This window comes from Suricata suricatta, chromosome 3, assembly GCF_006229205.1.
Source record: "Suricata suricatta isolate VVHF042 chromosome 3, meerkat_22Aug2017_6uvM2_HiC, whole genome shotgun sequence".
Classification (NCBI taxonomy): domain Eukaryota; kingdom Metazoa; phylum Chordata; class Mammalia; order Carnivora; family Herpestidae; genus Suricata; species Suricata suricatta.
Window position 1 is genome coordinate 82,974,922 of NC_043702.1, and position 27,500 is coordinate 83,002,421.

A 27,500-nucleotide genomic window follows, 5' to 3' on the forward strand; every position below is an offset into this window, starting at 1 on the left:
ACATGTGCTCCTATGCATCAGCACTTCTGTATCCCTTGGATAAATCCCCAGCAGTGCTATTGCTGGGTCATAAGGGAGTTCTATGGATAGTTTTTTGAGGAACCTCCACACTGTTTTCCAGAGCAGCTGTACCGGTTTACATTCCCACCAACAGTGTAGGAGGTTGCCCGTCTCTCCACACCCTCGCCAGCCTCTATAGTCTCTTGATTTGTTCATTTTAGTGACTCTGACTGGCCTGAGGTGGTATCTCAGTGTGGTTTTGATTTGTGTTTCCCTGGTGATGAGTGATGTTGAGCATCGTTTCATGTGCCTGTAGGCCATCTGGATGTCCTCTTTGGAGAAGTGTCTGTTCATGTCTTCTGCCCATTTCTTCACTGGATTCTTCGTTTTTTGGGTGTGAAGTTTGGAGATTTGTAGATTTTGGATACTAGCCCTTTTTCTGATATGTCATTTGCAACTATCTTTTCCCATTCTGTCAGTTGCCTATTCGTTTTCTTGATTGTTTCCTTTGCAGTGCAGAAGCTTTTTATCTTGATGAAGTCCCAAGAGTTCAGTTTTTCTTTCATTTCCCTTGCCTTTGGGGATGTGTCAAGTAGGAAATTGCTGCAGTGGAGGTCGAGGAGGTTTTTTCCTACTTTCTCCTCGAGGGTTTTGATGGTTTCCTCTCTGAAATTCAGGTCCTTCAGCCATTTTGAGTTGATTTTTGTGTATGGTGTAAGAAAGTGGTCTAGTTTCATTCTTCTGCATGTTGCTGTCCAGTTCTCCCAGCACCACCTGCTAAAGAGGCAGTCTTTTTTCCATCGAATACTCTTTCCTGTTTTGTCAAAAATTAATTGGCCATACATTTGTGGGCCCAGTTCTGGGTTCTCTTTTCTATTCCATTGGTCTATGTGTCTGTTTTTGTGCCAATACCATACTGCCTTGATGATGACAGCTTTGTAGTAGAGGCTAAAGTATGGGATTGCGATGCCTCCCATTTTGGTTTTCTTCTTCAATATGACTTTGGCTGTTTGGGGTCTTTTGTGGTTCCATACAAATTTGAGGATAGTTTGGTATGATGTTATCATCGTTCTGGAAAGGAATGATGAGCATATGAACTATATCAAGAAAGGAATGAGGACTTGGTTCAGGGATTGATTGTTGATGTAAAAATGACTGGATTCATTCTGGCTTGGTGACTGGATTAAAGGTGACTTTTTTTTTTTTTTTTTGAGAGAGAGAGAGAGCAGGGGAGAGCCAGAGGGAGAGAGGGAAAGAAGGAGAGACAGAGAATCATAAACAGGCTCCATGCTCAGTGGAGAGCCCACACAGGACTCAATCTCAACTGTGAGATCATGACTTGAGCTGAAATCAAGTCCAAAGCTCAATTGACTAAGCCACCCAGGCGCCCCTAAAGGTGACATTTGACAAGACTAGGGACACAATCCTGAGAAGAAAATTTCAGTCACAGACAGTATGTCTTTATATACAAACAAAAATTTTGCTTTACATCGTATTTGTAACTGGGTTGTAAATAATGACTACCATTTATTGAATGCTTATTACACTATTTGCATGTGTAACAGAGTTGACACTTTATATGCCTCTGTGTATAATTATCAAGGTAAACATTTGAAGCTCAACAATGGTGCATCCCACTTACTATCAATAACTGAGGATAAACCATAGGAAGCTTTATTTTTTGCCCACTTTCAGTGTCTATTAAACTTACTAGAATATTCTTAAATTCTGAGTTCTATAAATGAAACAGTGATGATTATAATAATTATAATAACAATAAGAATAAGAATAATAACAGCTATCTTTTATTATGCATTTTCTGCTTGCCAGGCATTGTAAATTGTCTCATACACATCATCTCACTTAATCCCCTCAATAGCCTTTTGAAGTGAGTGTTATTATCAAGACTGTTACAGGTGAAGACGTTAAACCTCAGAGTGGTTTGGTAGTTTGCCTTGGATTATAACTACTAAGTATCAGAACTAGGATTTTAACCCTTTTTCCATTAGGCTATATTGTCCATATAAACATTTTGACTTCATTTATTCTGACAAAACTCACCTTTAGAACTATAGTCATAAATGAATTGGTTATTATTAGCTTTCGGGAAGCATCTTCTTTTCTTCTTTGGGGTTTACGCATGCTTCTAAAGCAAACTATTTAGTCAAAATGATCTTTCACCAAATACACTGAATACCATAGTCCATTGTTCTTTATTATCCATTCTTTACCAGAAATCATTTGTTCTGATACCCATTAACCATAAGTATAGTTAATTAATTAACACTTTGGTTCATGAGACTTCCCATTCTGGAGTGCCTTTTCTTGAGCATTATAGTTCATTTTTTTCAATATTTGGAATCTTTTATTCTTTTCCATATGAATAGTTGGTATACCATTGGTACCTAATGTGAGTAGTTTTTAATAACTTTAAATCATAAGCAACAAAAGAATAGAGTAACAAGGTTTGGGGCTGAACTTCTTTGTTTTATGGCATTGTAAAAGGGACTAAGTTAAGTAGAATAGTACAGATTAATTCCATTTATAAGAATGTAAGAAAACGGAGGAGATACATAATTAATCCTGTTTATAAAATGAAAAAACGCAACATATGTAGCAACAAGAACACATCATTTTGAGCAGGTCTTTCTAGAACAGACATTCCATATTGTGTTCCTCCTTTCCCACAGTCATTGCCATGACAATCTGGTGTGTTTAGCAGTCGCTGCTGAGTAAGGGAGACTGTCTCTTCTAGGGGATCTCTGTGTCAGCCAAAAAGCACAGCAGTCTTCTTTGGGTCTAGAAACAAGACATAATATATGAAATGGACAGAATTTTTGCATTTTTCTCTATTTTTGCATTTCCTCCAATCCCTCCCATTGAAGGGATTTCTTATGAATCACTGTCCATGTTTCTTTTAACATTTTTTAAATCAGAATGAGGTTTTGGAGTGGATTTTTCTCTTCCAGTTAAGATTCTTTTCTATATGATTGAAGACCTTGTCATTTCTAGATGTGACAAAATGTCCACAACTGAATATGAAAACCTGTTATTAAGAATTGAAATCCATTTCGATGAAAGACATCTAATAATGCAGACCATGTTTAATTCTCCATTAAAAAAAAAAACATGATCCTTCATGTCATTTCATAGACCTATCCTAGCATAGCTTTAAAAATATAACTGTCTCTATTCAGCCATGACAGAACCATCATTCATTCATTTCAAAGTCATATTTTGAGTACCTGCCAACTTCTGAGTCCAAGAGTTTCTCTGATGTTGTGGGACTTCCAGACTAATTATTATAAGGGGACAGCATCAAATAATTATGAAATAATATAAAAGAGCACATTCATGAAATCATCCTCAATTTATATGAATGTTGATATTGGAGTGATTTAGAGCAAGATGGGATTTCAAAGGGATGACTACTAGTAACAATAAATTTAAAGTCAGTGAGAGAGACAATGGACAAGGAGTGGCAGAGAGAGGGAGAGAACATGTTCCACTCTCAAAAACTGCAGGCACAGGAGCTGTGGATTGTGAACAGCAGAGACAAAGGGAGAGGATGAAAATGAATATGAATATCAGTGCTTATTTGGAGTAATAGCAAGGGTAAATGGTTGATGGAAATATCTAGATGTTGGAGGACAGCTTAACTTCAGTTTAGTGACTTTTAGTTACTGTGTAGAAGAGATATCTAAGGAAAATCATATTGAAGAGGATATTTAAACAATTTTTTGGAAGCTGAATTGGCAGAGGGGGATCTGAGCTCAGGTGAGAACATTGTATTTTAAAAATGGAAATTATCAAACAACTCTTAAATTACTTTTATAGGAAAAAATGGCAAAGTTGGCAATAAGTTGATTGGCCGAACAAGTCTGGAAGCATCCTCTGCGTTCAATAACATGTCGGGTTTGAGATCCTGGAATACTGGGAGAATAAGGACATACTGATACTAGAAAGGAGCTGAGTCATTAATGCAATTTGACAGGGCAGCGTTTAGTTTTTAAGTATTATAGATGAGTTTTCATTGGAAGAGTCAAGATTCTGAATATCCACCTGATTATATAAATGATAAAAACATAATCTACAGTCGATGGGAATAAGAAGATTAGATTCCCAAGAAGTGATCTAGATTTAGAGTCAATTCAGAGTAATAACTTTTTACACAGTATGCCCGGCCTTGTTCTAGACATGGGGAATATTGATTGGGTAAGCAAAGGCATGAGTTTGCCCTGGTGGAACTTGCAACGTAGCAGAAGGCAAAGCAGGTGAAACTTTGAAAGTAAGATAGTTCCAGAAGTACAGTGAACATTGTAGGAAGGGGGGAAAGGGCCTCTGTTAGAGATGTGGGATGGCTGCATTTGTAGGACAGGAGGAAAAACAAAGAATTGAGGATTCTACCAAAAAGAAATTTGAATGTTATAGAAAGCACTAGATTTCACTCATAGTATTAGTTGAAACACCAAAAAATGGGAAACAAATATCCATTAGGAAGACAACTTATGTAAAATTATGAAATATGTGGTAAACATTTTGAAATGAAATATCTATATGCATGGACGGAGACCCATGTCTATCATGTAGCTCGTGAAAATGGAAAGTGCAGAATGGTACTGTTCTCATGTTTATAAAATGAAGAAGGTATGTATAAAAATACACACACAAATGCATGTATTTACACATGCCTAGAAGTAGGTAAGGAACCCTACGTACCAAACACCTATTCAGTAGTGGTTACATCCGAGAAATAAAATCAGGAAGGGTAAGGAATAGGGCCTTTCAGTGCAGACTTCATATATTTCTGAATTGCTTGTATTTTATTACAATGGGCATACTTTTTGTTTTAAATTGGAATGGGTACTAAAATAATTGTAGACTCACATGCAGTTGTAAGAAATTACTAAGGGTCACCTGGAATGCCGATGCTACAAATGTTGATTCTTGTCCACTAGGTCTCTGAGCTTCTGTTCTTTCTTGTGTTATTTTAAAACAAATTTTGGTCTGTTTTCTCGCTAATGTTCACATTGGCCAAATTCTATTTCTCTCAAGATCACGGATTCTATTCCCTGCAATACTTTTTCTGCCATTGAGCCAAGCCAGTGAGGCATTGGTTTTTTTTTTTTTTTTTTTAATTTTATTATCCTTTAGGCACTATTGTTTCTGTCTCATAGATGCTGAGATTCAGCTTAATTTTTTTGTTTATTTATTTTTGGGAAAGAGAGACAGTGAGAGCAGGAAGGAGCAGAGAGTGAGGGAGAGAGAGGATCTCATGGTCAGTGCAATGCCCGACGTGGGGCTCGAACCCACAAATCATGAGATTATAACCTGAGGCAAAGTTGGACACTCAACCAGCTGAGCCACCCATGCGCCCCTGAGATTGAGCCCTTTAAAATCTGATGGTAAGCTTCCTGACAGGGGAAAATAGAAAACAAGAATAATGTATCTTCTAATAGGAGAGCTAGAAACACAGCTCTCAGGGAGATCAGAGTTTCCTAGACTGGACTCTGAAAGAAGTTCCTAACTGTAGGTGGACTGCTGGGACAGCCCTCAGGATAACTAGCAAGCAGTTTTGAATATGTTCCTACATATGTCTTAGAAACATTATAATTCAAAAGAAAATATTAATGATTAGTCAGTTTCAAATTACAGCCTCAGTCACCACATTTGATGAGGAGCAACTTTATTATAAAGGGAAATAGAAAGACTTAGTAATGAATTGGGAAAAGAGTTTAGTTCCACAGAACCTTCCAGGTCTGAGGGGAAGTAATTACTTACATCATGATGGTTTAGAAGCAGGTGGCTCAGTTAGTTAACTATCTGACTCTTGATTTCGGCTGTAGTCACACGCTGCGCTAACAGTGCTGAGCCTGCTAGGGATCCTCTCTCTCTCTCTCTCTCTCTGCTCCTCCCCTCTCTCTTACAATAAATAAATAAACTTTAAAAAAGAAGTATGCATAGTAAGTGGATGCCACTCAAGTAACATCCCAAGAATGGAAAAGACCACATTCATCTTAATGAAGGTTTTTCATGGCCTTCCAGTCCTTTGAGGCGTGGGTGTCTGCAGGCTTTCTGGCCAAAGTTGCAGAGAGGGAGAGCTTATTGACAAATCAGACAACTGCGTGAAATTATTGTATACTATGTGCAAGAAGAGAGGAAATCACTGTTGAAGAGAACCTACCTGGGGGTTCTGAGCTTTTAGCAATGGGGAGATTTTAAAGGTAATCCTGTTGTGGGACCTAATGGGAAAAATGATTTGTTTTCACTGGACTGCCATCTAGATGAAATGGGTGGGAAAATTTAATTGGGGGGAAGGTCATTGGGTAAATACACTATTTAGAAAACGAGCAAGGATCATTTCTAAGAAAGCAGAGTATGGTCACTGGTGTCAAACATAGGAGCAAAAACATGAGAAGCATGAGAATGAAAGGGGAGGGGGTGGGACTTGGTATTATTAAAGAACAATTTTGACCGAGAGAGTGCAGAAATGGGAGCAAAGTTGTAGGGAAAACACAGGAAGGAGAAAAGACAGACATAGCTCATGTTCTAAGATGAGATGGTCTGTGAAAAGTCACTTTGAAGTCGTGCATTATTGGAACGCTTATTGTCAATAAATGTTATCAGGTAAGAGAGGTTGCTTAAAAACATCAAAGACACAAATGAAGAAATTGTAGACCAGGGAATAGGACCGCAGGCTTTAGGAAGGAAATTGGATGTAAGAACACAGGTGTCTCAAAAAGAAACAAGATAGAAGATCTGGAACTCTAATAGACTTTGAATTTTGAAAGGCAGACATCTCTCCCTCTGCTATTAAAAGGAAAGATGAGAATATGAATGTGCAGATGGCATGAAACCCTGATATGCATAAATTAGAATTTTATTTTTCTATAACGTAATTTCTATGCAGTGGCCCATTTCAATAGGGTGACAGAAAGCTCAAGTAGTTCAAGATCCTGTCTTCCATTTTCCTCGTCCCCATTCCGCACAGGCCACCTCTGAGGGAGCCCTTGCTTCCGTCTGTCGCTGCTCTGTGATTCTTCCCTGACATTCGCGGGAGCCATGGTTCCCCCATTGTGCCTACCACAGCTCAGGAATCTCTCGCACCCGGCCCCAGCGCTGGCTGCCTAGACACACTCACTCAGACACTCGCTCTCTGTAGTTGTGCTTCGCCCCGTCCCCGCCAGGGTTCTAGCCCAGGAAGTACAGTGCACGGTTTCCGGGACTTTCAACGTTCTTTCCCCTCAACTCTCCTCCACCTGTCCTTTGTGTTTATTATCTAGAGGTGAAACAGGGACACAGGGTAGAAGGGTGTTTGCTACACTCGTGTGACATTTTGCTTAAATACTTGTTCCTGTCTGAAGTCCTTACCATTTCTACATGTATTTTTGTTCCTATAATCAACCAAGAGGATTGTCCCCCCTGTTTTTGGTGGGAGTTGGAGGCCCCCATGCCTGGCCCATGCCTTTCCTGAAGCAATGGACAGAAAATATCCTAGCATCTCAAGTGTTCTGGGAAGGAGAGGAGATGGAATTAATTGATTAACATCTCTTAAATATTAAAATACTACAAATATCAAAGAGAAGAGAATGAGAGTTTATTGTGTATCTCCAGGGTACCAGGTATTTCTTCATTCCTAACAACTAATTTTTTTTAATGTGGGTATTATTGCTATCCCATTTAAGGATGAAGGAACTGCGGTTGTATGAGGTCATGAACATACTGCAGTAATACTGCTGGTTGGTGGCAGAGCCACTTTTCTCTGAACTGCACCTTCCACTCTTCCTCTAAAGGTAAAGTTGAAGGACCGAATGCAGTATGAACGATATTCAGAGAGAGCCACAGGGGATAGTCTTGGTCTTGGTCAGCCATAAGGAAACATCGGTGGGGAAGTTTGGTGGAGTTAGACAAAGAGAAGCACTAGTAACATCGAAACAGAGAAGTCAAAAAGCCGCCAGCTAAAAGTATTGGTGAATCTGATCTGAAGCAGTATTGAAGAAGCAGAAGCAGCACACGTGGAGGGAACTAGACGGATTATGGGTACGTTAGGCCTATGGAGGGGAGTAAAAAGTTAATGGCCCTAGAAAGGACAGTAGAAAAATAAATGATCGTAACAACTAACACAGGGTAATAAATCGAAGCTTTATGTTTTTGAACAAGGAACATATCACTAAATTTGGAGGGAAAGCAGTGCTTCGTGATGAGGAAGTGAAGTTGGAGGTTAGCAGAGTATCAGAAAGGGAAAGAAGTGTGAGAGCATGGAGTGAGGGAGGTCAGAATTTTATATTACTTCCACATATTCTTACTGCCATCTTTTATCCAATGGGTTCTAACCTCAAGTCACAAGAATCCAAGGAATGTCCAGGGCTTGGTGGTCTGGAAACCATGAACTGAAAGTGCCAACTCTTTTTCTTTGTATTATATGTAGGAGAAAAGAAATAAAAGAAATGAAGAATCAAAGACTATCTGTATAGAAAGAGAATGACTTTCAGTTGATGAGACATGATTTCAAATGAGGACTCAATCTCTTCTGTGTGATCTTAAATGGAGGAATCATTGTGTTTGACCACTTGGAGGGAGGCTTAACTAAGATTATGATCAGGTTCCTGGCATGGGATCCTGAACGTAACAGGAGTTCTACAAATGTCATTCATTGTTTTCCATACCTTCATTGATTCAACACATATTTTCTGAGCAGCCAATTTTGTGCCACAGATAATGTAGTAGTTAGCATAGTCCACAATATGCTGCAGTAAGGAACACCCCTCCCCATCTCGCTAAATTTACATATCTCACTAACTCAAAGTCTACTGCATGTTTAGGTGGCTTTGCCTCCACATGGCAGCCCAGACTACTTTACTCTTTTACCCTAATGATCTCAACACAAGACCTCCCCAAGGATCACTGCACCCAAGAAAGTGCTATCCAGAACTGCTCTTAGACACTTCTACCCAAAGTGACACAAGTCAGTCAGCTTGCAACCCATTGACCAGAACTAGTTCCATTGCCTCCCCTACTGGGAGGGGTTGAATGCAGAGTCTTCTGTGTGCCCAGAGGAGAAAAGAACCAGATATTGATGAACACAAGTAAAGTCTACCAGTACTTGGCAAGGCACTGGGTGCTTATAGTGAGCAAAACAGACATCATTCATCTTACCATCATGGAGCTCTCAGTCCAGAATGTCGTGCTGCTGGGAAACAATAGCGTGGGTAAAGAGCCAGCTTTCTGCCCAGGCAATACAAGGAACTAGATCAAAGAGATTGCATTCCAGAAGTATAAAGTCATGTGGGAAAATAGGAAAGGGTAACAGTTTAGTGTAAGTGACAAGTATGGAGAACTTAGAAATCCTCAATAAATATTTACTGAACGAATGTTAAATGAGGAATAAGAAGAAATTTAGCTCTACAAAACTAAACGGGAAAGGCAACAGAGAGAGAACAGATATAGGAAGAAAAAACACATGGAAACAGTTTATGCTTTTCAAATGTTCTGAATAATATTTGGGAATAAAAGCTGTTCTTGCTATATCTGCTGCTTCCAGTAAGCCTGAAATATTTCCGTGCTGGTCGCTTCTGCCATAGTTGGGCTGCTGAGGAACTCGTTCCCAGACTGTTTCATTCTTACCTATTCAAGAGTGTGGGGATTGTGGGAAGCTTGGACTTTGACTCATCTTCAAGAATGTTTTGTGATCAATCAAGTTTGCTCGATGGACAGCTGTCAGATGTAGAGGCATCACAAGAAATGAAGAATTAAGTTACTATACATACTGAAAATGGTACAAAGTTAGGCAAAATTCCTATGAATGCAGTTTTATGGCAGAATGTTAGAAGGGGGTAGTTCCTTAAAAGCATTAAAAATGATTTATATTTAAAACTCTGTATTAAACAATAGAAAATGAAGAAAAAAGAAACATTTATAGCATAACCCCTAAGGATAAACCATGGATGACCCATTGGATATTTGGAATGTGTTCCTCACTCAACAAACTATATTGAGTCCTGCCATTGACTGTCATTCATGCCCTAATTAGGGTGGTGGCGAAGTTTCTGTGCACAGCATCCATTTTTTTAATGTTTATTTTTGAAAGAGAGACAGAGTGCAAGCAGAGAGAGAGGGAGACACAGAATCCGAAGCAGGCTCCAGGCTCTGAGCTGTCAGTGCAGAGCCTGATATGGGGCTTGAACTCACAAACCATGAGATCGTGACCTGACCTGAAGTCGGATGCTTACCGACTGAGCCACCCAGGCACCTCTATGCATGACATCTTTAATGATCATCTGAATGTTAAGAAATTTCCCATTTTTCTAAAAAGAAAACTGAGAGACATTTTTAGCAAAATTGACTATGTAACTTTGAGGGACATAATGAAGTAATCTGCTTATAATATGTACGCTATTAATTTACACATAAATAGTACTTTAAAGCACATACCATGTAAAATAATTTTAGAAGTATTGCTCTTTTTCCACCCTTAAATTTCATGAAGCAGTTTTAGCCCAACCCCCCCTCCTGTGCATTCCTGACATCAGTATGGCGGGTGCCATCTTTTCAGGAAGCTGGCATGTCTCCAGCACCTGTCATCTGGAACCCCGTCTAAGCTGCTTGGGGTGCAAGACTTGGGAAACTGTCATCACTGGAAATCTTTTCCACAGCTATAAAAACCCACTTAGCACTCACGAGCTCCGATAACCACTTATTCTATTACTTTTTTTAGTGATCTTTAAAATACTTGTTTTCAGCGACACCCAACACTTTGAACTGTTAGGTCATGCCTCTCAAAATAATTACTAAGTCAGTATTAACATATGCCTTTGCTTCTGTTCTTACCAGTTTCATCAAGTGAATGACTGCTAACACCATCCACAACTCTCACCAGTAGGCACTGTTTCAGGTTAATGCAACTTCCCGAAACAGTGCATTGTTCAAAATAAAGTAATTGAGAGAGTGCCCAGTATCATGAGAGACGTTAGAAGGGCCTGAGTGTAAAATGCCTCTTTTCCTTAGGGATAATTTTGGGGAAGAAAAAATCTCACTTTACATTCGTCCATATATTATAGTTTAAACAAGAGAGGGATTCATACACATCTCTTTTGTGTTCTTATGCAAAGTGACTGTTGAATATGAAAGATTTTGTCCACCTATAAAAATATCTAAAGAAATGGGTGAGGTGCCTTATTTTTCATTTAAATAACTTAGGTAAAAATATTTTTAAAAATCAAAAGGATACAATAGGATTGTAATGTATTTATCTTGTATAGAAACACTGAAAATATAGGTTCGTAGAGACTGCTGTCTTGAAAATACTCATATTGGAATCTTTTAAGAACTGCAGCTTCTCTCCAATTAAAACCTCCCCCCAACCCCAAACCACATCTACTTTACATTTAATACAAAACAAAACAAACAAACAAAACAGCAGGAAATATTTAGAATAAATATTCTCTTAAGGATATGTAGCCCAAATTTTTGAAACTCACAATGAAAAATTTAGGCAACAGAGTGGCTAGATTTCCCTACAGTCTTCCTCTCTCTTTAAGATATATTACGTTATATTGTTTCCATTTTTTTCATCCAAGTATTTCCAAGAGAATCAGACTAAAAGAACATATTACAGATTAGGTGGCAGCTTTTTGATTGATATGGCTGAAGACAGCATATGGTGTATTCTTTACTTTCAAACTGTTTGGAGTCTTCGTTCTTGCCCACAGCATATACAGTATATATGAGAACTATCCAGAAACTTCCCAGTGGTACATGTATGTGATATGCATCATTTTAAAAAGCGATGAACATTTTGCCATTGCATTCCTTATTATTTGAAGTAACCCAAATCAAGAGATAGAGAGCTTAAAATAAGTTGTTACAGAACTCAAATTCCATAAGATCTTATAATTCCAGAAAATTATAAATGCTGTTTTAAAATGTTAATCAGAAAGATGCATTTGTTTTAATTCTTGATACTGAAAATATTGACTGAATTGTGAATTAACACATTTAGGGTTGCAGATGTCATTTTTCATGAGATTTCCTGAATGATGTAATTTTCATATTTCTTATAGCAGTTTGATCAATTTACAGATTTATTTTACATAATTAGTTGGTAAATGAGAAATTCAATTGCTGATATATAACTATTTCTCTGCAATATAAAAAATAAGTTAAAATTCTGAATTATAAATAAAAAAAACAAATATTTTGAAGACATCTGGTCCACATCTGTCTGAAATAAGATAATTTAAAACAGTGCAATTAAATGCAAGAAATACTGAAGTATTCACACCTTAGAATGTAAAAAATAAGTCATTTCATTTTAATGTGATTTCTTACACTGATGATTTTTTTTTCATGTCCTTTAGCCCTTCACTTTGTCTTTGTAAAGAAGACTGACAAGCTAAACAAACAAAAATAACCCATGTTTTTCAAAGCCTCTACTAAATGAAAGAATTATCTTTATTACTATTCTTTTATGAGTTGACTAACCTCCACTCCTGAGTTAATACTCAGCGGACTTAGACTCAGGCCTAACCCCTTTTGATGTATTTATAATTCTCCATTCAATTATTTAAAATGAGAGATTAGTGAGAGAGTCTGTAATCTCGCTCCCTAAATTGTGCGTTCCTTGTGGGCACAAAGGGGCTCAGTAAATGTGAGAGGAAGGTATTCAGACCCATGAAAATGAAAAACATCTTTGGTACATTCTCATGATCAGTAGAGAATCGTCCTTTGAAGACTGGTCTTTTCTTTTGTTAAGAACCCATGTTAAGTGGAAAATTAACCATTTTAGGAGAAAGGAAAATACACTAGATTTTCTATAGTCTAACCAAAAAAATGTGAAAAACAAGATAGATTTTTCCTTTCATAAAAGGCTGCAGAGCCTTAAGATTTCAATAGAACTGGGTTTTGATTCATGAGAGAGAAGTTACATTCATGAAATCACTCAATGCCAATGCTACGGTTTAAGGTCACAGGGGAAAGTCTCTGCTTGGATGTCAGAAGCTCTTGTAACTGGCAATAGACCACAAAAGGACCTGATACTGTGAGAAGTGAAAACCTTGTTCCTAACTCACACCCTAACGTTTCACAGGTTCTGTTTTCTGTGTTTATTTCCAGGGAGCACGATAAAGATCCAGAGAGTTTTTTTCAGGTATTAATGCGCCTTAAGGCCTTAGGACTCAATTTCCATGTGTCTGTCCTTGGAGAGACCTTCACGGATGTCCCAGGTATTTCTTTTGAATTTTCTAATGCGTAATTTTATAGATGACATAAGCTCTACAACTTAAGTATTAATTTCGATGTTTCCCTTTGTTAGAATAATCAAGATGAGCACTGTTAACCAAAAGATTATACGATGGCATTAAAGTGTGATTCAATTAAAAAAATACTTAAGTAAGCATTCTTTGATTTAAGTTGAGAACGTGAAGTCATCTCTTTTATCAAATATAGTTTATACAATGTAACTTGATGTAAATAAAATATATTGCTTTAGGCATCTTAACACTTAAAGGAAGCGGGAATTTGTAATTGGATGTCCAACCTCTCACCCCTGGGGTCACTGGTTTGAATCCTCCTCACATTGGTAATGGCCAAAATACATTACCATCTGTTAAGGTGGACTGTGTAAAGCCCTTTGGCATCAGGCTCATAATGTGGAGTAGCCCTCCATCCACATCATAGTTGTCATTGGCCCACGCCTTGTTTACCGAGTTGAGAAAAGAAATGAAACTCTGAAGCTGATAGCATCAGGTCTTCTTATCCTTAATGCCACATGGAGCCTTTTCAGAACCATTTCCTTTACCCTCATCCTCACTGGACATGATTGGGTCCATAAGACAAGCATTCTGACCCTTTTCATAAGCACTTAATTGCTCATATTATTTTAATTGAGGAATAATTGACATATAATATAATATAATATTATATTATATTATATTAGTACAGTAGTGATTTGACATTTGTATACATTGTGGAAATAGGCACTACTATAAATCTAGCTGGAATCTGTCACCTTCCAAAATTGATGCAACATCATTGACTATATTCTTCATGTTGTTCATTATATCCCTATGACTGACTTATTTTGTAACTGCAATTTTATACCTCGTGATCTTCTTCACCCATATCGTCCCCCAACTCTCCTCCCTTCTGGCAACTGCCTAACTATTCTCTGTATCTAGGAGGCTGGGGGAGGTTGTTTTGTTTGTTTTGTTTTTTAGATTACACATATAAGTGAAATCACACAGTATTTGTCTTTCTGTCTGACTTATTTCTCTTAGCATAATACCTTCTATGTCTACCATGTTGCGAATATCAAAAGCTCATTCTTTATGGCTGAGTAGTATTCCACAGTGGGTGTGTGTGTGTGTGTGTGTGTGTGTGTGTGTGTGTGTGTACATACACGTGTACCAAGTCTCCTTTATCCATTCATCCATCAGTGGGCATTTAGGTTATTTCCATATCTTGGTAATTGTACATAATGTCACAATGAATTTAGGGACACATATATCTGTTTAAATTAGTATTTTTGTTTTTTTTTAAATAAATACCCAGTAGTGGAATTGCTGGATCAAATGGTAGCTCTATCTTTAGTTTTTTGAGGAACATCCATACTGTTTTCCATAGTGGCTGCACCAACTTACACTCCCACCAGTAGTACATGAGTACTATTCTTCACATCTTTGCCAACATTTGTTATTTCTTGTATGTCTGATAATAGCTGTTCTGATAGGTGTAAGGAGATATCTCATTGTGCTTTTTATTTGCATTACCCTGATGCTTAGTGGTGTTGAGCATCTTTTTTCATGTGTCTATTAATCATCTGTATGTCTTCTTTGGGAAAATGTCTATTCCAATCTTCTGTCATTTTTTTAATCAGATTTTTGGGTTGTTTTTTTTTTTTTGGTCATTGAGCTGTACAGATTCTCCTTTATGTATTAACCCCTTATTGGATATATGATTTGTAATTATCTTCTCACATTCATTGCTTGCCATTGTATTTTGTTGATGGCTTCCTTAGCTGTGCGGAAGCTTTTTAGTTTGATGTATTTGTTTATTTTTGCTTTTGTTTCCCTTGCCTCTGGAGTCAGAGCAAAAAAAAAAAAAAAAAAAAGTCACTAAGGCCAACATCAAGGAGCTTACTGCCCATGTTTTCATCCAGGAGTTTTATAGCTTTGGGTCTTGAGGCTTTAATCCATATTGAATTACTGAATATTTATGGTGTTAAAAGATAGTGTTCCAATTTTATTCTGGACAGGTAGCTGTCCAGTTTTCCTACCACCATTTGCTGAAGTGTCTTTTCATTCCCCAGAATACTCTGTGTTCTGTTCTATTGATCTATACATTTGTTTTAAAGATGATACCATATTATTTGGATTACTATAACTTTGTAGTGTGGTTTGAAATCTGGGAGCATGATACCTCCTGCTTTATTCTTCTTTCCCAAGATTTTTTTGGCTGTTCATGGTTTTTTTTGTGATTTCATACAAATTTTTTAAGTATTTGCTCTAGTTCTGTGAGAAATGTCACTGGAATTTTAATAGGAATTTTACTAAATCTGTAGGTTGCTTTGGGTAACGTGGACACTTTAACAATGTTAGTTCTTCCAATCCATGAGCATGGACTGTCTTTCCATTTATTTGTTTCTACTTCCATTGTTTTTCACCACTGTTTCCTAGTTTTCAGTTTATCAGTATTTCGTCTTCTTGGTTAAACTTACTCCCAGATATTTTATTCTTTTGATGTGATTACAAATGGAATTGTTTTTCTTTAATTCTATTTCTGATAGTTATTGTTGTGTAAAAATGCAACAGATTTTTGTATATCAATTTTGTATCCAGCACCTTCAGTGAATTAATTAGTTCCAACAGTTTTTGGTAGACTCTTTAGGGTTTTCTATATATACTATCTTCTTATTTGAAAATAGAGGCAGTTTTACTCCTTTCTGTCCAATTTTTATGCCTTTTATTTCTTTTTCCTGCCTAATTGCAGTGGCTTGGACTTCTAGCACTATGTTGAATAAAAGTGGCAAGAGTGGGCATCCTTGTCTTGATTCTGATGTTAGAGGAAAAGGTTTCTACATATTGGCTTTTCACTGTTGAGTATGATGTTAGCTGTGGGTTTGTCATATATAGCTTCTATTATGTTGAGATGCGTTTCCTCTCTACCCACTTTGTTGAGAGTTTTCATACATGGATATTGAATTCTGTCAAGTGCTTTTTCTACATTTATTAAGGTTATCATATGATTTTTATTTTTCATTTTGTTAATGTAGTGTATTACATTGATTAGTTTGCAGATATTGAACTTTCCTTGTATCTCTGGAATAAATTCTACTTGGTCAAGTTGTAGGATCCTTTTAATATATTGTTTTTAATATATTGTTGAATTTGGTTTGCTAATATTTTGTTGAGGAATTTTATATCTATGTTCATTAGGAATATTGGCCTGTAGTGTGTGTGTGTGTGTGTGTGTGTGTGTGTGTGTGTATGTGTGTACGTGTGTGTGTGTGTGTGTGTGTGAGAGAGAGAGAGAGAGAGAGAGATCCTTGTCTGCTTTTGGTATCAGAATAATGCTAATCTCACAAAATGAATTTAGAAGCTTTGGTCAGAAGTGTGGTAGAATAGGACCAAAGTATGGAGAATCTTGATAATCAAAGTAGATTGGGTAAAAGTAAGAAATAAGGAACCTAGAGCTTGAGCAGGAAAGAAATGTGATGAAACGTGTATTTTAGAAAGCTTTATCCTTCAGTGGTATGTAGGCAGAATCACAGTAAGACACTACCATGATGATCCAAATGTGATTCTTGCGGTGGTGGCTGAGAGATTAGTGAGAGGGCTGTAAGACAGAGGTGTTCTCAAGGAAAACACCGAAATGGACCTAGAAGATGGATAGCTGTAGCAGGAAGAAAAATTCTGCTCATTTGCAAAGCTGGTGAGTTCGATTTTGTTTGTGGCAGCGCTGAGGTGTTTGTGGACGGACTGCAAAGTGTGGCTGCAGGAGGTCCCCAAGCAAAAGGCTTCGTGGCCAGTCTCACTATTGAGTAGTGTTCAGCCAGCACCGCAGTGTTCAGCCAGTGTTCAGCCAGCACTGCAGAAGAGACGGGTTTTCCTCTCAGGACCGTGTTCCTGGGATCCCACTCCCCTCCCACACATCAACACTGAGCTGTTTAAAGGGGTATAGAGGGTTGACAGTGGGGTGGGGAGCATTGGGGGCCAAGTACTGAGTGCTCACTAGTTATAGGTCCAACCTTATTACCTAACTTTGGCTTGACTTCAGTATATGTTTGCTGAGCACTTAGGAGAGGAATTCCACAGTGAAGAAGATTTGGTGTCCACCTTCATGGAGCTTTGCCTTAGGCAGACACTCATGGACCCTTAGGAACAACTAACAGGTCCCTAGGATGCTGTGAAATAATTAGGGAATGCTGTGGAAGCCCATTGGAAGGGGTGTCCCATTATCTATGATATTTCTAGTCTCAACTGGGGCTCCTTTTTGCCTTAGCCTCTAGTCCATCTCTGTCCTTCCAGACATGAGTCACCTGTCTTCATGGTCACAGCACTTCACCTTGCACATAAGAGCAGTCCGAGATGGTGTGTGGATCAACGAGCCTGGCAACCTTCCAGGCTGCGTTCCTAGAAGGCCACCTTGCCAATCTTCACTCCAGAGTTTTCCTAACAGGCCATTCTGTGTGTTTTCAGCTGTTCTTATCATTGTTCTGGTTTAATAAACACTTCCGTAGCACTCACTGTATTCCAGGCATTGTTCTAAGCAATTTACAAAAGTTAACTCTAGCTTTTCATAGCAGTCTAGTTCAGTATTACTGTCTACACTTTTCTCAGGTTAGGAAACTGAGGCACAGAGGAATTAAGTAAGGTCATGTAGCTAAATAGTACTTTTTAACACTGTGCTAATGTTTTATGTGTTCTTGTTTTCCAAATCACTTCTCTAATTTTAAATGTTATGTTTTTCCCCAGCTCACCATCTAGCACTTCACAAAAAGATTACCTAGCAGGGATACATTTATTTGCCTGTTATCTCTTCTATATGCTACATTAGCATAGCTAAAACCCATATTATTAAACCAACTTACATATTACATACTCTGTCATGTCAACCAGAATACTTATTCTGAATGCTGTTAACGTTTCTAAGAAAGTGGTTTTCCTGTCATAATTGCAATAATAATGATTGTTATGCTATTAATTGCTACAGTTTATTGACAGTTTGCCTCGTACTTGGTCCTTTGCTACATTATATACTACAATGTTCGTGATAAGCAAAATGAAGTAGGTATTATGACCCAACCTGATAGGTAGAGAAACAGATACTCTGAAGGCTTAAGTCATTTTGATTACACTGCCTGTGAGTTCAACTTTTCTCTTTCATGTAAGCTTAGATGTATTGGAATACTAAGAAATGTTTACTCTCTGACTGTATGACCATTCATTACTCTCTCTTTTTTTTTTTTTTGCTTTTTTAATTGAGATATGATGTATATAAAACATTTGTGTAACTTTAAGGTGTCCAGCATGATAATTTGATACATTTATGTATTGTAATATGCTTACTACTATAGTTTGAGCTTAATATCTGTATCACATTACATAATCATCATTTCCTTCTTTGTTAGTGAGAACCCTTGAAATCTAGGCTCTTTGCGGTTTTGAAGTATATAACACAGTATTGCTGACTGTAACCACTATGCTGTGTATTAGACCTCCAGAATTTATTCCCCTCTAGTTGTAAACTTGTGCATTAATTACTTTGTATCCAAGTTTCTTCTCCTTCCCTCTCCACAGACCTCAGGGAAATTTAGCACATCTGAGTAATGGCATTAATGCCAATGGGTTTCACTGCACTTTTCATGAAACAATCTCCATTAACTTTCTTTTGAAAATGTTAAAACTATAACAGAGCAACATTATAAAGTCTCGATATTATTGGTATTCTAAAATTATGTTGTTGAAAGGTTTTTATAATCCTTTTCCTGAGAAGTGTGGTAGATTAAGATTATTGATTCTAGTTTAAGATACTATAGATACATTGTTTATAGTTCATGTGAGTCATCCTTTCATCTTTTTTCTTTTTTTTTTTTTTTGAAAGAGAGAGAGAATGTGGGAGAGGGCCAGAGGGAGAGAGAAAATCCCAAACAGGCTCCACACTCACTGCAGAACCTGACGTGGGGCTCGATCCCACAACCTGGAGATTATGACCTGACCTGAAAAAGAGTCAGATGCTCAACCAACTGAGCATCCTTTCATTTTACAAAAGAGTAGAGAGGTCTTGCACAGTGATATCCAACTTCTCAGAGCTGGGCACCGTGAGTGAGACAGGCAGGAGATAATGGCAGGGTTAGGAGTAGAACCAGGAGGAGACTGAAGAGTCAGTCTCCTCATCCCTGCATGCTTCTATTTGTTCAGTAACTGTTTTTTTTTTTTTTTTAAATATCTACTTTGTGCCAAGTACTATGCTAGACATTTAGGATGAAATGGTGATTAAAGCAGGCATGTTCTGTGATGCTTGCAACTTGTAGTCCTATATTCAAGCTCTACTCATCACTTACTAGAACATTCCTTAGAAACATGAGAACTGTCATTTCTTGAACACTTAACATGTGCCAGGTACTGTTCTAAGCTCTTTGTACATTGTCGCACTTATTCCTCACAACAACTATGAACTAGGCACTCTTGTGATTACCATTTTACTGCTGAGAAAAGTAAGGCACAGGGAGGCTAAGTCACTTGACTGAAATCACCCACCTATCCAGTTATGAAACCATAATTCAAACTTTGTCAGTCCACCTCCAATACCATTATATATTCTACATGGAAACCTACAGAATTGTCCTTGTTTTAAAGATAATAGTTGGTATATATTTAGTGTTCAGTAAATATTATTTGAAAGAATGAGTTTGGCATAATAGAATAAAACAATTTACATACCATATCAGGCATGTAGAAATCTACACCGAAACTGTTTTTAAGTACTAGAAAGTTAGTGACTGAAAATAGAGAACCTTAAGTCTTAAGGAAGTTCTAAGTAGTTTTATATTATATTTTCTATCTTAATATAGGAGACTTTGATTTAACATATATCTATTTTTCAATCTTTTTCTTGTTTTTCAGCCCTTACATCAGTCAAAATTAGCTGAGTTCCGCTAAACTGACAGACAACCGTAAAATCTCAATGGCTTAAAACAGATGATTTATTTCTTACTCATGCTATATGTTTATTACAAGTGGTCAGCAGTATTCTACTCATTATGGTCACGCAGGGACCCAAACTTGCAGAGAGACCCAAACAATTAGCATCTCAAACATTGACAGTTACCATGCCAGATGGAAGAGAAAACTAGGAGATCCTCCCATTAACAATTCAGTGTCTGACCACTTAATGCCTTGGCCAGACTTGTTGCAAGGCACTGCAAAACTACAGGAGGGTCCAGAAAATACAATCCTGAGTTGAGCCCACAATAGGAGAGAGCAGAAATATTTGGTGAATAACACTACTGACCACTGTAGTTCTTTAATATGCATCATGATCTGTGGCTCATTAAAGAGAAAACCAAGCCTGTCCAAGAGACTTCCTTAATCTGAGTGAGTCTATCACCATTGAGTAAAGAACTCTTAACAAATATTAGAGTATTGCCCACAGTCTCTTTGCTAGAAACAACCTAGCTGGTGTCAGAAGACACATCTAGCAACCATGTACCATAAAGCAGAGTAATATGAAGTCAAATTGGCCTCTGTGGGAATGGAGTTAATGTCCAGAGACATTTTAATTGTTACAACTCCTGGGGGTAGGGTGCTACTCACAGCTAATGGGTAGAGGCCAGGAATGCTGCTAAATATTCTACAGTGCACAGGACAGCTCCCCCCCAAAAAAGAATTATTCAATCTAAAATGTCAGTGATGCCAAGATTGAGCCACTCTGATTTATAGGAACTGAGTCAGAAGATCAGGTTAGTACTGGGTCCTGTAGCTTTCTCACTTAGCCTCGGTTAATCCGTCTATACAGTACAAAGGAGGAGATGAGAGAGAAATAGTAACAGCAAAACCACCTGCTCTACCCACTTCAGTGAGTTATAGTGTGGATTTCAGTACAATTCATTTGGGAGAAAGTGCTTTCTTAACTACCATGCCGATTTTATTCTAAGATTCATTGGCTTCCCTTCAGAGTCTGTATATGGAGTGAGTCTTTAATGCATTTTGGATCCAAAGAAGACATTAATAATGCTGAAACCTCAAAAGTTTATTTTTGACATTATTTGTACCATTTTTTATTCAGAAAAGTGAAAGATCATTCTGCTACATAAAGCATCCATCAGACTCCATGTTACAACTGAACCCAAAAACCCAGAAGCTTTCTGTTTTGGCCAATTTTCATGACAGGGTCACATTTTTAGCCCTTGATGGTTAAAAAGAAAAAAAAAAAAGCAAACACTTAAGTTATCAAGTCAATGGAATGTGTTTGTATACTTAGTAATTTCCCACAAATGATAACTCTAAACAATTTTTCCTTTGGACAACCAAAGCCTCACAGCAAGGGCCCTTCGTTCCTTACTGCAGACGTGGTGAGGAAGGGGTTTTAGCGTTGGGGGACCAGAAAGGTTGCCAGGAAGATACAAACCTGAACTACAGTTTGGGCTGATGGAAATCCTTCTGGTTCACCTTTGATTCGAGGTTAAGAACAGTGTGTGGAAAGCTTCTGGTTAGCATCCAGCACAACACTGGTTATACTGTGCCCTTGGCGAACCCCTGCTCCTTAGTTCTGGAGTCAAATGGTGGATGATTATATAACATTTCCCTCCCCTCCCATCTCCTTTTTCACTCCCAGCTATGATCTCATTTTCAGAAAAGCAGCTACCCTCGGAGGGGGAAATAATACAAAGTATCTAGGAACACAAATAGCTTATATCACAGTAATACAAAATTTTGCAACAAGGGGATTCTAGCAGAAGGACGGCTTATTAATATATTGATCAATGTTAGATTATAAGATGAGATGCAAGAAATACATCAGTAAGATTAAATAAACTCATTCTCTCTAGACTATACCACTCCTCCAACATTTCCTTCTCCTTTTTTTTTTTTTTTGAATGCTATTACTACCTACTTACTCCCCTAACATAGAAATATTTAGTGGTCTGGCACCATATTGTGGACACCTTAGAGTATATGTGGTCCCTGCCCTCTAGAATCTTACTGTCTGAGAAGCAACAACGTTTTTATAATTGTTTCATTAGACCATTCCCTTGTTTATATTGTAACATTCTCAGATAATTTTGAGTACATTACTTCATAATCTTTTTTTTTAATTTTTTTAAATGTTTTATTTATTTTTGATACAGAGAGAGACAGAGCATGAGAGGGGGAGAGGCAGAGAGAGAAGGAGACAGAACCGGAAGCAGGCTCCAGGCTCTGAGCTAGCTGTCAGCACAGAGCCCGACGCGGGGCTCGAACCCACAAACGTGAGATCTGACCTGAGCCAAAGCCGGAGACTGAACCAACTGAGCCACCCAGGCGCCCCCATAATCTTTATGTCAGTAAACATAAACATTCAACCAAGTATTAGCATCCTAGATTTATTGCTGAGAAAAATGATTTATATTGGCCACACTTAAGTAACATGGATCTGGGACACCTGGTTGGCTCTGTCAGTCAAGTGTCTGACCTCGGCTCAGGTTGTGATCTTGCAATTTGTGGGTTCAAGTCCCACGTGGAGGTCTGTGCTGACAGCTCAGAGCCTGGAGCCTGCTTCAGATCCTGTGTCTCCCTCTCTCTCTGCCCTTCCCCTGTGCGCACTCTGTTTCATACTTTCCCAAGAGTATGATTGGGGAAATCAATTTCCCAAGAATATGATTTAAGACAGAAATTTGTCTCTCAGTCCTTTGCTAAAGAAAACAAGATATAATGGGAAAGTAAGGGAGGTTCTATAAATGCAGACATATATGCTCCTGATAAGAAAGAATAACTACAATAATAAAAATGACAATACCTCTTAACATAACTTATGAATTTAACAAAATTCCAATAAAGATTGAAAAATATTACTTTCTATATCTTCACAGCATACTTCTAAAATTCATATAAAACAAATAAATAAGTAGGCAGAATATCAGAGAATTCTCTAGCCAAGGAATCATGAAGGAAGACATGTCCTACTATATTCAGAACGTGTATGGAGTGATAACTTTTAAAAGAGTACTTTGCTGATTCAAAAGCATGAAAGTAGAACAGTGGACAAAAGTAGAGAATTCAGAGATAAATTCAACTTGTATGTAAACTTAACATCTAACAAACTGGCAATAACAAAAATTAATATTCCAGCTCTAAAGTATATTTAGAGAAAGCAAGAAACTAAATAAAATAAATAGCTTCAATGCACAAAAAAAAATTCACGGAAGAAATTAAGTATAGATTTTAAATATATATAATATATATAAAGGTTTGCAAATGCATCAACATATTGTAAGCACAATAACTTACCGAACTCTTACTCTGTGCCAAGTGCAAGGCTAGGGCTTTTACCCTGGTATTTCATTTGATATCACAGCTGTCCTCCTAGTAGGCACAATTACTGTACCCTGCGTACGAGCAAAGACACTGAGGCTTAACTTAAATAATGTGCCCAAAGTCACACAGCTAATAAATACTAGAGAGAGTGATATCCAAAGAAGGAAATACTAAATGAAATTGGAGGGGCGGGGGCAGAATCTAATTTTACTAGTAATGAACTAAGTATAAATATAAGGAATATGACAGAGCAGTTTCATAGACCCCAGAATAAAAATAAAGGCATATCCTAATGAAGTTGGGCCAGTTTATGGGAAAACATCTGCATGTATGGTGACGGCAATGTAAAATATTTTTCCTGAGCTATGTAAGTTGCTGTAATCTGGGTGATTTCTTCTATTTTTTTTAATGTTTGTTTATTGAGAGAGAGAGGAGGTGAGAGGCAGAGAAGGGAGGGGGAGTGGGAAGAGGATCCAAAGCAGTCTCTGTGCTGACAGCAGAAAGCCCAATGCAGGGCTCAAACTCACAAACTGTGAGATCTGAGCTGAAGTCAGATGCTTATCTGACTGCGCCACCCAGCTACCCCAGACTGGGTGACTTCACATCAGAGAATATATCCCACGGAAATACTTCTTTGCCTTGCTCTCGCTTCTGTTGCCTCTCTCCTAGTTTGTTGCCCTTAATCTTCCAGCACCTTGAGTCCCAGAGAGGTTTCAAGTTGATCTCAGCTCTCTGGACATTTTGAAATTTAATTGATATGCCCACTGTTACAAGAGTTCTTTCTGAACCTAGACCATAGAAGAAGAGGGTCATAGTAGTATAACAGTGAAATAAATGTGTCTCATAGGTTTTCTGCAGGATGAACATGATTTCCTTTGTAACAAATGAAATTCTTCAAACTCCAACCCCAACCTAATCCCTTATGAATTCCAGTTCTCTTTCCCATGTCCGAAGCATGTCTGTGCATTTACCCACCTCGATGTCTTGTGTTACTTGTTGCTGAAATTCATCTGCGCCTCCCACATAGGCATGTGCACACCCTTTCTCCCCCTGGCAGTCTCACCTCCATTGCCCTTTCCCTTCCTGTCCTAATTGCCCGAAGTACCCATATTCATTCCATCTGTTGCAAAGCAGATATCTCACTGCACCGGGGTCAGTTGTCACCGTAAGGGGCCATGATGTAACTGACCAAAGACACTTTGCAAATGAAGAGCACAAACTCTGAAATGGGGTCAGCTACGAGAGCGGAGGTCAGCAGTGCTCCCAGTTAGAAGGGCATGCTCCCCTGGCCCAGGTCTCATTTGTACCCCCAAGAAGGGCGAGGTTCCCAGTCAGGACTTGAGAAGCTCTCTTTTCCTTTCTCAGGAAAAGCTTATTAATTCTGCTACTCCCTGTCCCTCCCAAATGCTCAGGGGACTCACCAGACACAAGTAACTGGTAACAAGTCACTTCTCTTCCTCCCCTAAACTTGAAGCCTGCTTGAAGTCTACTCCTGCATCTCTTATAAATGCAATGTTTATCTTTCCTACCAAAACCAGAAATGTCAGTTTTGGCACTCTCTAGGCAGATTCATTTATTCATCGTACCAGGGGGAAGCCCACGAATATAATATGTTCTGGAATACAACCCCCAAAACATCTCTCAAGAAATTGTTCTCAAAGTTGTAACGATGAAAACATGACTGAAGAAAAATGCTCTTTCACTTTCATAAACAGGAGTCTTCAAAGTTTATGAGAAATAGGCACTTGGGGAAGACTCAAGGAAATAGAACAATCAAATAATGAGTGGGAAAAGGTCAAGACATTGGAGAACCAATAGGAAATTAGAAACAGACCCTATTTTTTTAAAGCCTGTGCATGTATATATGACGGAAGGTTGATAGATAGGAGATCTTAGAATGTGGCTTTTGTACCTTTCTTTGGTATTGTATCTTTTTGAATCGCTGTAGTTGTATCTGGTCATGATTTGGAGTGTGGTGTGGTCAAAAGAATATGCCCCCAAAAAAGGGACTACAGTAAAAGGCCTGCCTATTTTACAAATTCCTATTTCCTGCATTACCTTATCAGCCCAGGAGTCTCTTGACAGAAAGCAGCAGAATAGGGAAGGAATATCCGGATCCAACCTAGTGAGCTTTTCCAGCTACACCTCTCCTTGCCTAAATTGTTCCATTTGTAAAACAGAAACCATTACAGATACATGGTACAATGAAATGAACTCTTTTTTTTAAATATTTATTTTTGGGAGACAGAGCATGAGCTGGGGAGGGGCAGTGAGAGAGGGAGACACAGAATCGAAGCAAGCTCCCGACTCAGCTGTCAGCACAGAGCCTGATGCGGGCTCGAACCCACGAACTGTGTGATCATGACCTGAGCTGAAGTCTGATGCTTAACTGACTGAGCCACTCAGGTGCCCCTTGAATGAATTCTATCCTATAATTTAAAAGGCTCAGGGTCTGGTTGCAGCCCTGAAACTGGTCAGACTTTGTTTACTTATCCATAGAATCAAATCATTCAAAGTAAGTTAGAACTAGAAGGGACCTTGGAGATTAGGGTGTGTCAACTTTTAAAATGGGGTACATGTCCCCACCCCCAAGGGAATTTCACAGAGTGACACTTTCTGCAAAAACTTTCATGTAGTGACACTTTCTAATTGTGAAAACGAGCATAATAATTCTGCTTTTTCAAAATATATTTTATGTTATATCATTCTGATACCTCTGCACTCCAGTCCCAACCTCCGCACTCAGGTAGTTGGGAATCACGGATCGAGACTGTCAAAATTATTCCAGCCACCCTTACGGCTGACTTAACAGTTGCCCGATGTTCCATCCCGTAAGCCTTTGCTAACTTAAACTTCCTAAAGCTTCATGCATCTTATCTTCCCCTTTTCTCCTGTCGTTATCAAATCAAGTACAACTTCATTGGTCTGGATTTCTCAGAGTGGTTTCAACTACATTCCTAGCCTTACTTCAGTCCTTATACATGAGTGTCCCCTGAAGGGAGCTCACATGTCACTACCTAACCCCTCTTTCTCCTCTGCCTGTCAAAGCTCAACCCATCTTCCATGACTCATCTCACCCACTTTCCCTCCCTCTAACACAGACCGATACCCTCCCATCTCTGAATGTCCATGGGATTTTGTTTACACTTAGCTATGTATTTGTCATACTTCAGTAAGTTAGGTGTTTGAGGATGGTGATTGTATCTTATACAGCTTCATATGACCCAAAGATCCTAATAAATGTTTTCAAACTTTTGACCATGAGCCATGCCAAGATATATATTTATACTGTGACCCAGTGTACACATGTGTGGAGGCTTATTTATAATTGAAACAAAGCTTTCGTAACAGCACATATTCTTATTGCCTTTGATGATGCTGTCTGATATTTTCTTTCTTCTCTGTTTTATTTTTTCCTTTAATTCTGGTCTAAATGGATTTTATGACTCTTAATCACAGTTGTAAACAACATCATAATACAGCACATTGCACATAGTAGGTGTACTGTTCTGTATGTTTCGTTCAATTGACTAGCCTTTTGACAAAATTGTTATAGAAATATTACTGATCTGTGAATATATTCAATTAACCCATTTTGATATAGTATGTTGCTTTAGATGTTAATTTCACAAAAAAATCTTTTACATTCTCAAAGTGGTGCTGTTTTCTTTTTAATTTTACATGGCAAATCAATCTGAGAAAGCAGTTCACTTTCATACATTTTTATAGTAACAAGATGAAGAAATGCAGTTGTACAGTAATTATCATTGTGAAAGCAAAGCTCCTAAGAGTAATGGATTGGACACATCATGATAGTTGGTGTTTGTTAAGTGCTGAGTATGTGTCAGGCATTGTGTTAGGTGCTCTGTGTACATTTCCCCTAATCCTATGATAGTCCTACAGAATAAGAGATCATCTCCACTCTATTAGAATGCCAGATCAAACTGTAGTATTTTACTTTATTCCGTGAAAATCCTTAGCATTAAACTA

General features: G+C 38.1%; 1 protein-coding gene across 2 annotated transcripts in view; it reads left to right on the forward strand.

Moving 5' to 3' along the window:
- Window positions 1–27,500, forward strand: part of GTDC1 (glycosyltransferase like domain containing 1) — a 303,609-nt gene that overhangs the window by 246,426 nt on the left and 29,683 nt on the right. For both annotated transcript variants that reach the window (XM_029934635.1, XM_029934634.1), the window contains exon 7: window positions 13,111–13,220. In XM_029934635.1, coding sequence (XP_029790495.1) covers window positions 13,111–13,220 — 110 coding nt within the window. The remainder of the gene's footprint in view (window positions 1–13,110; window positions 13,221–27,500) is intronic.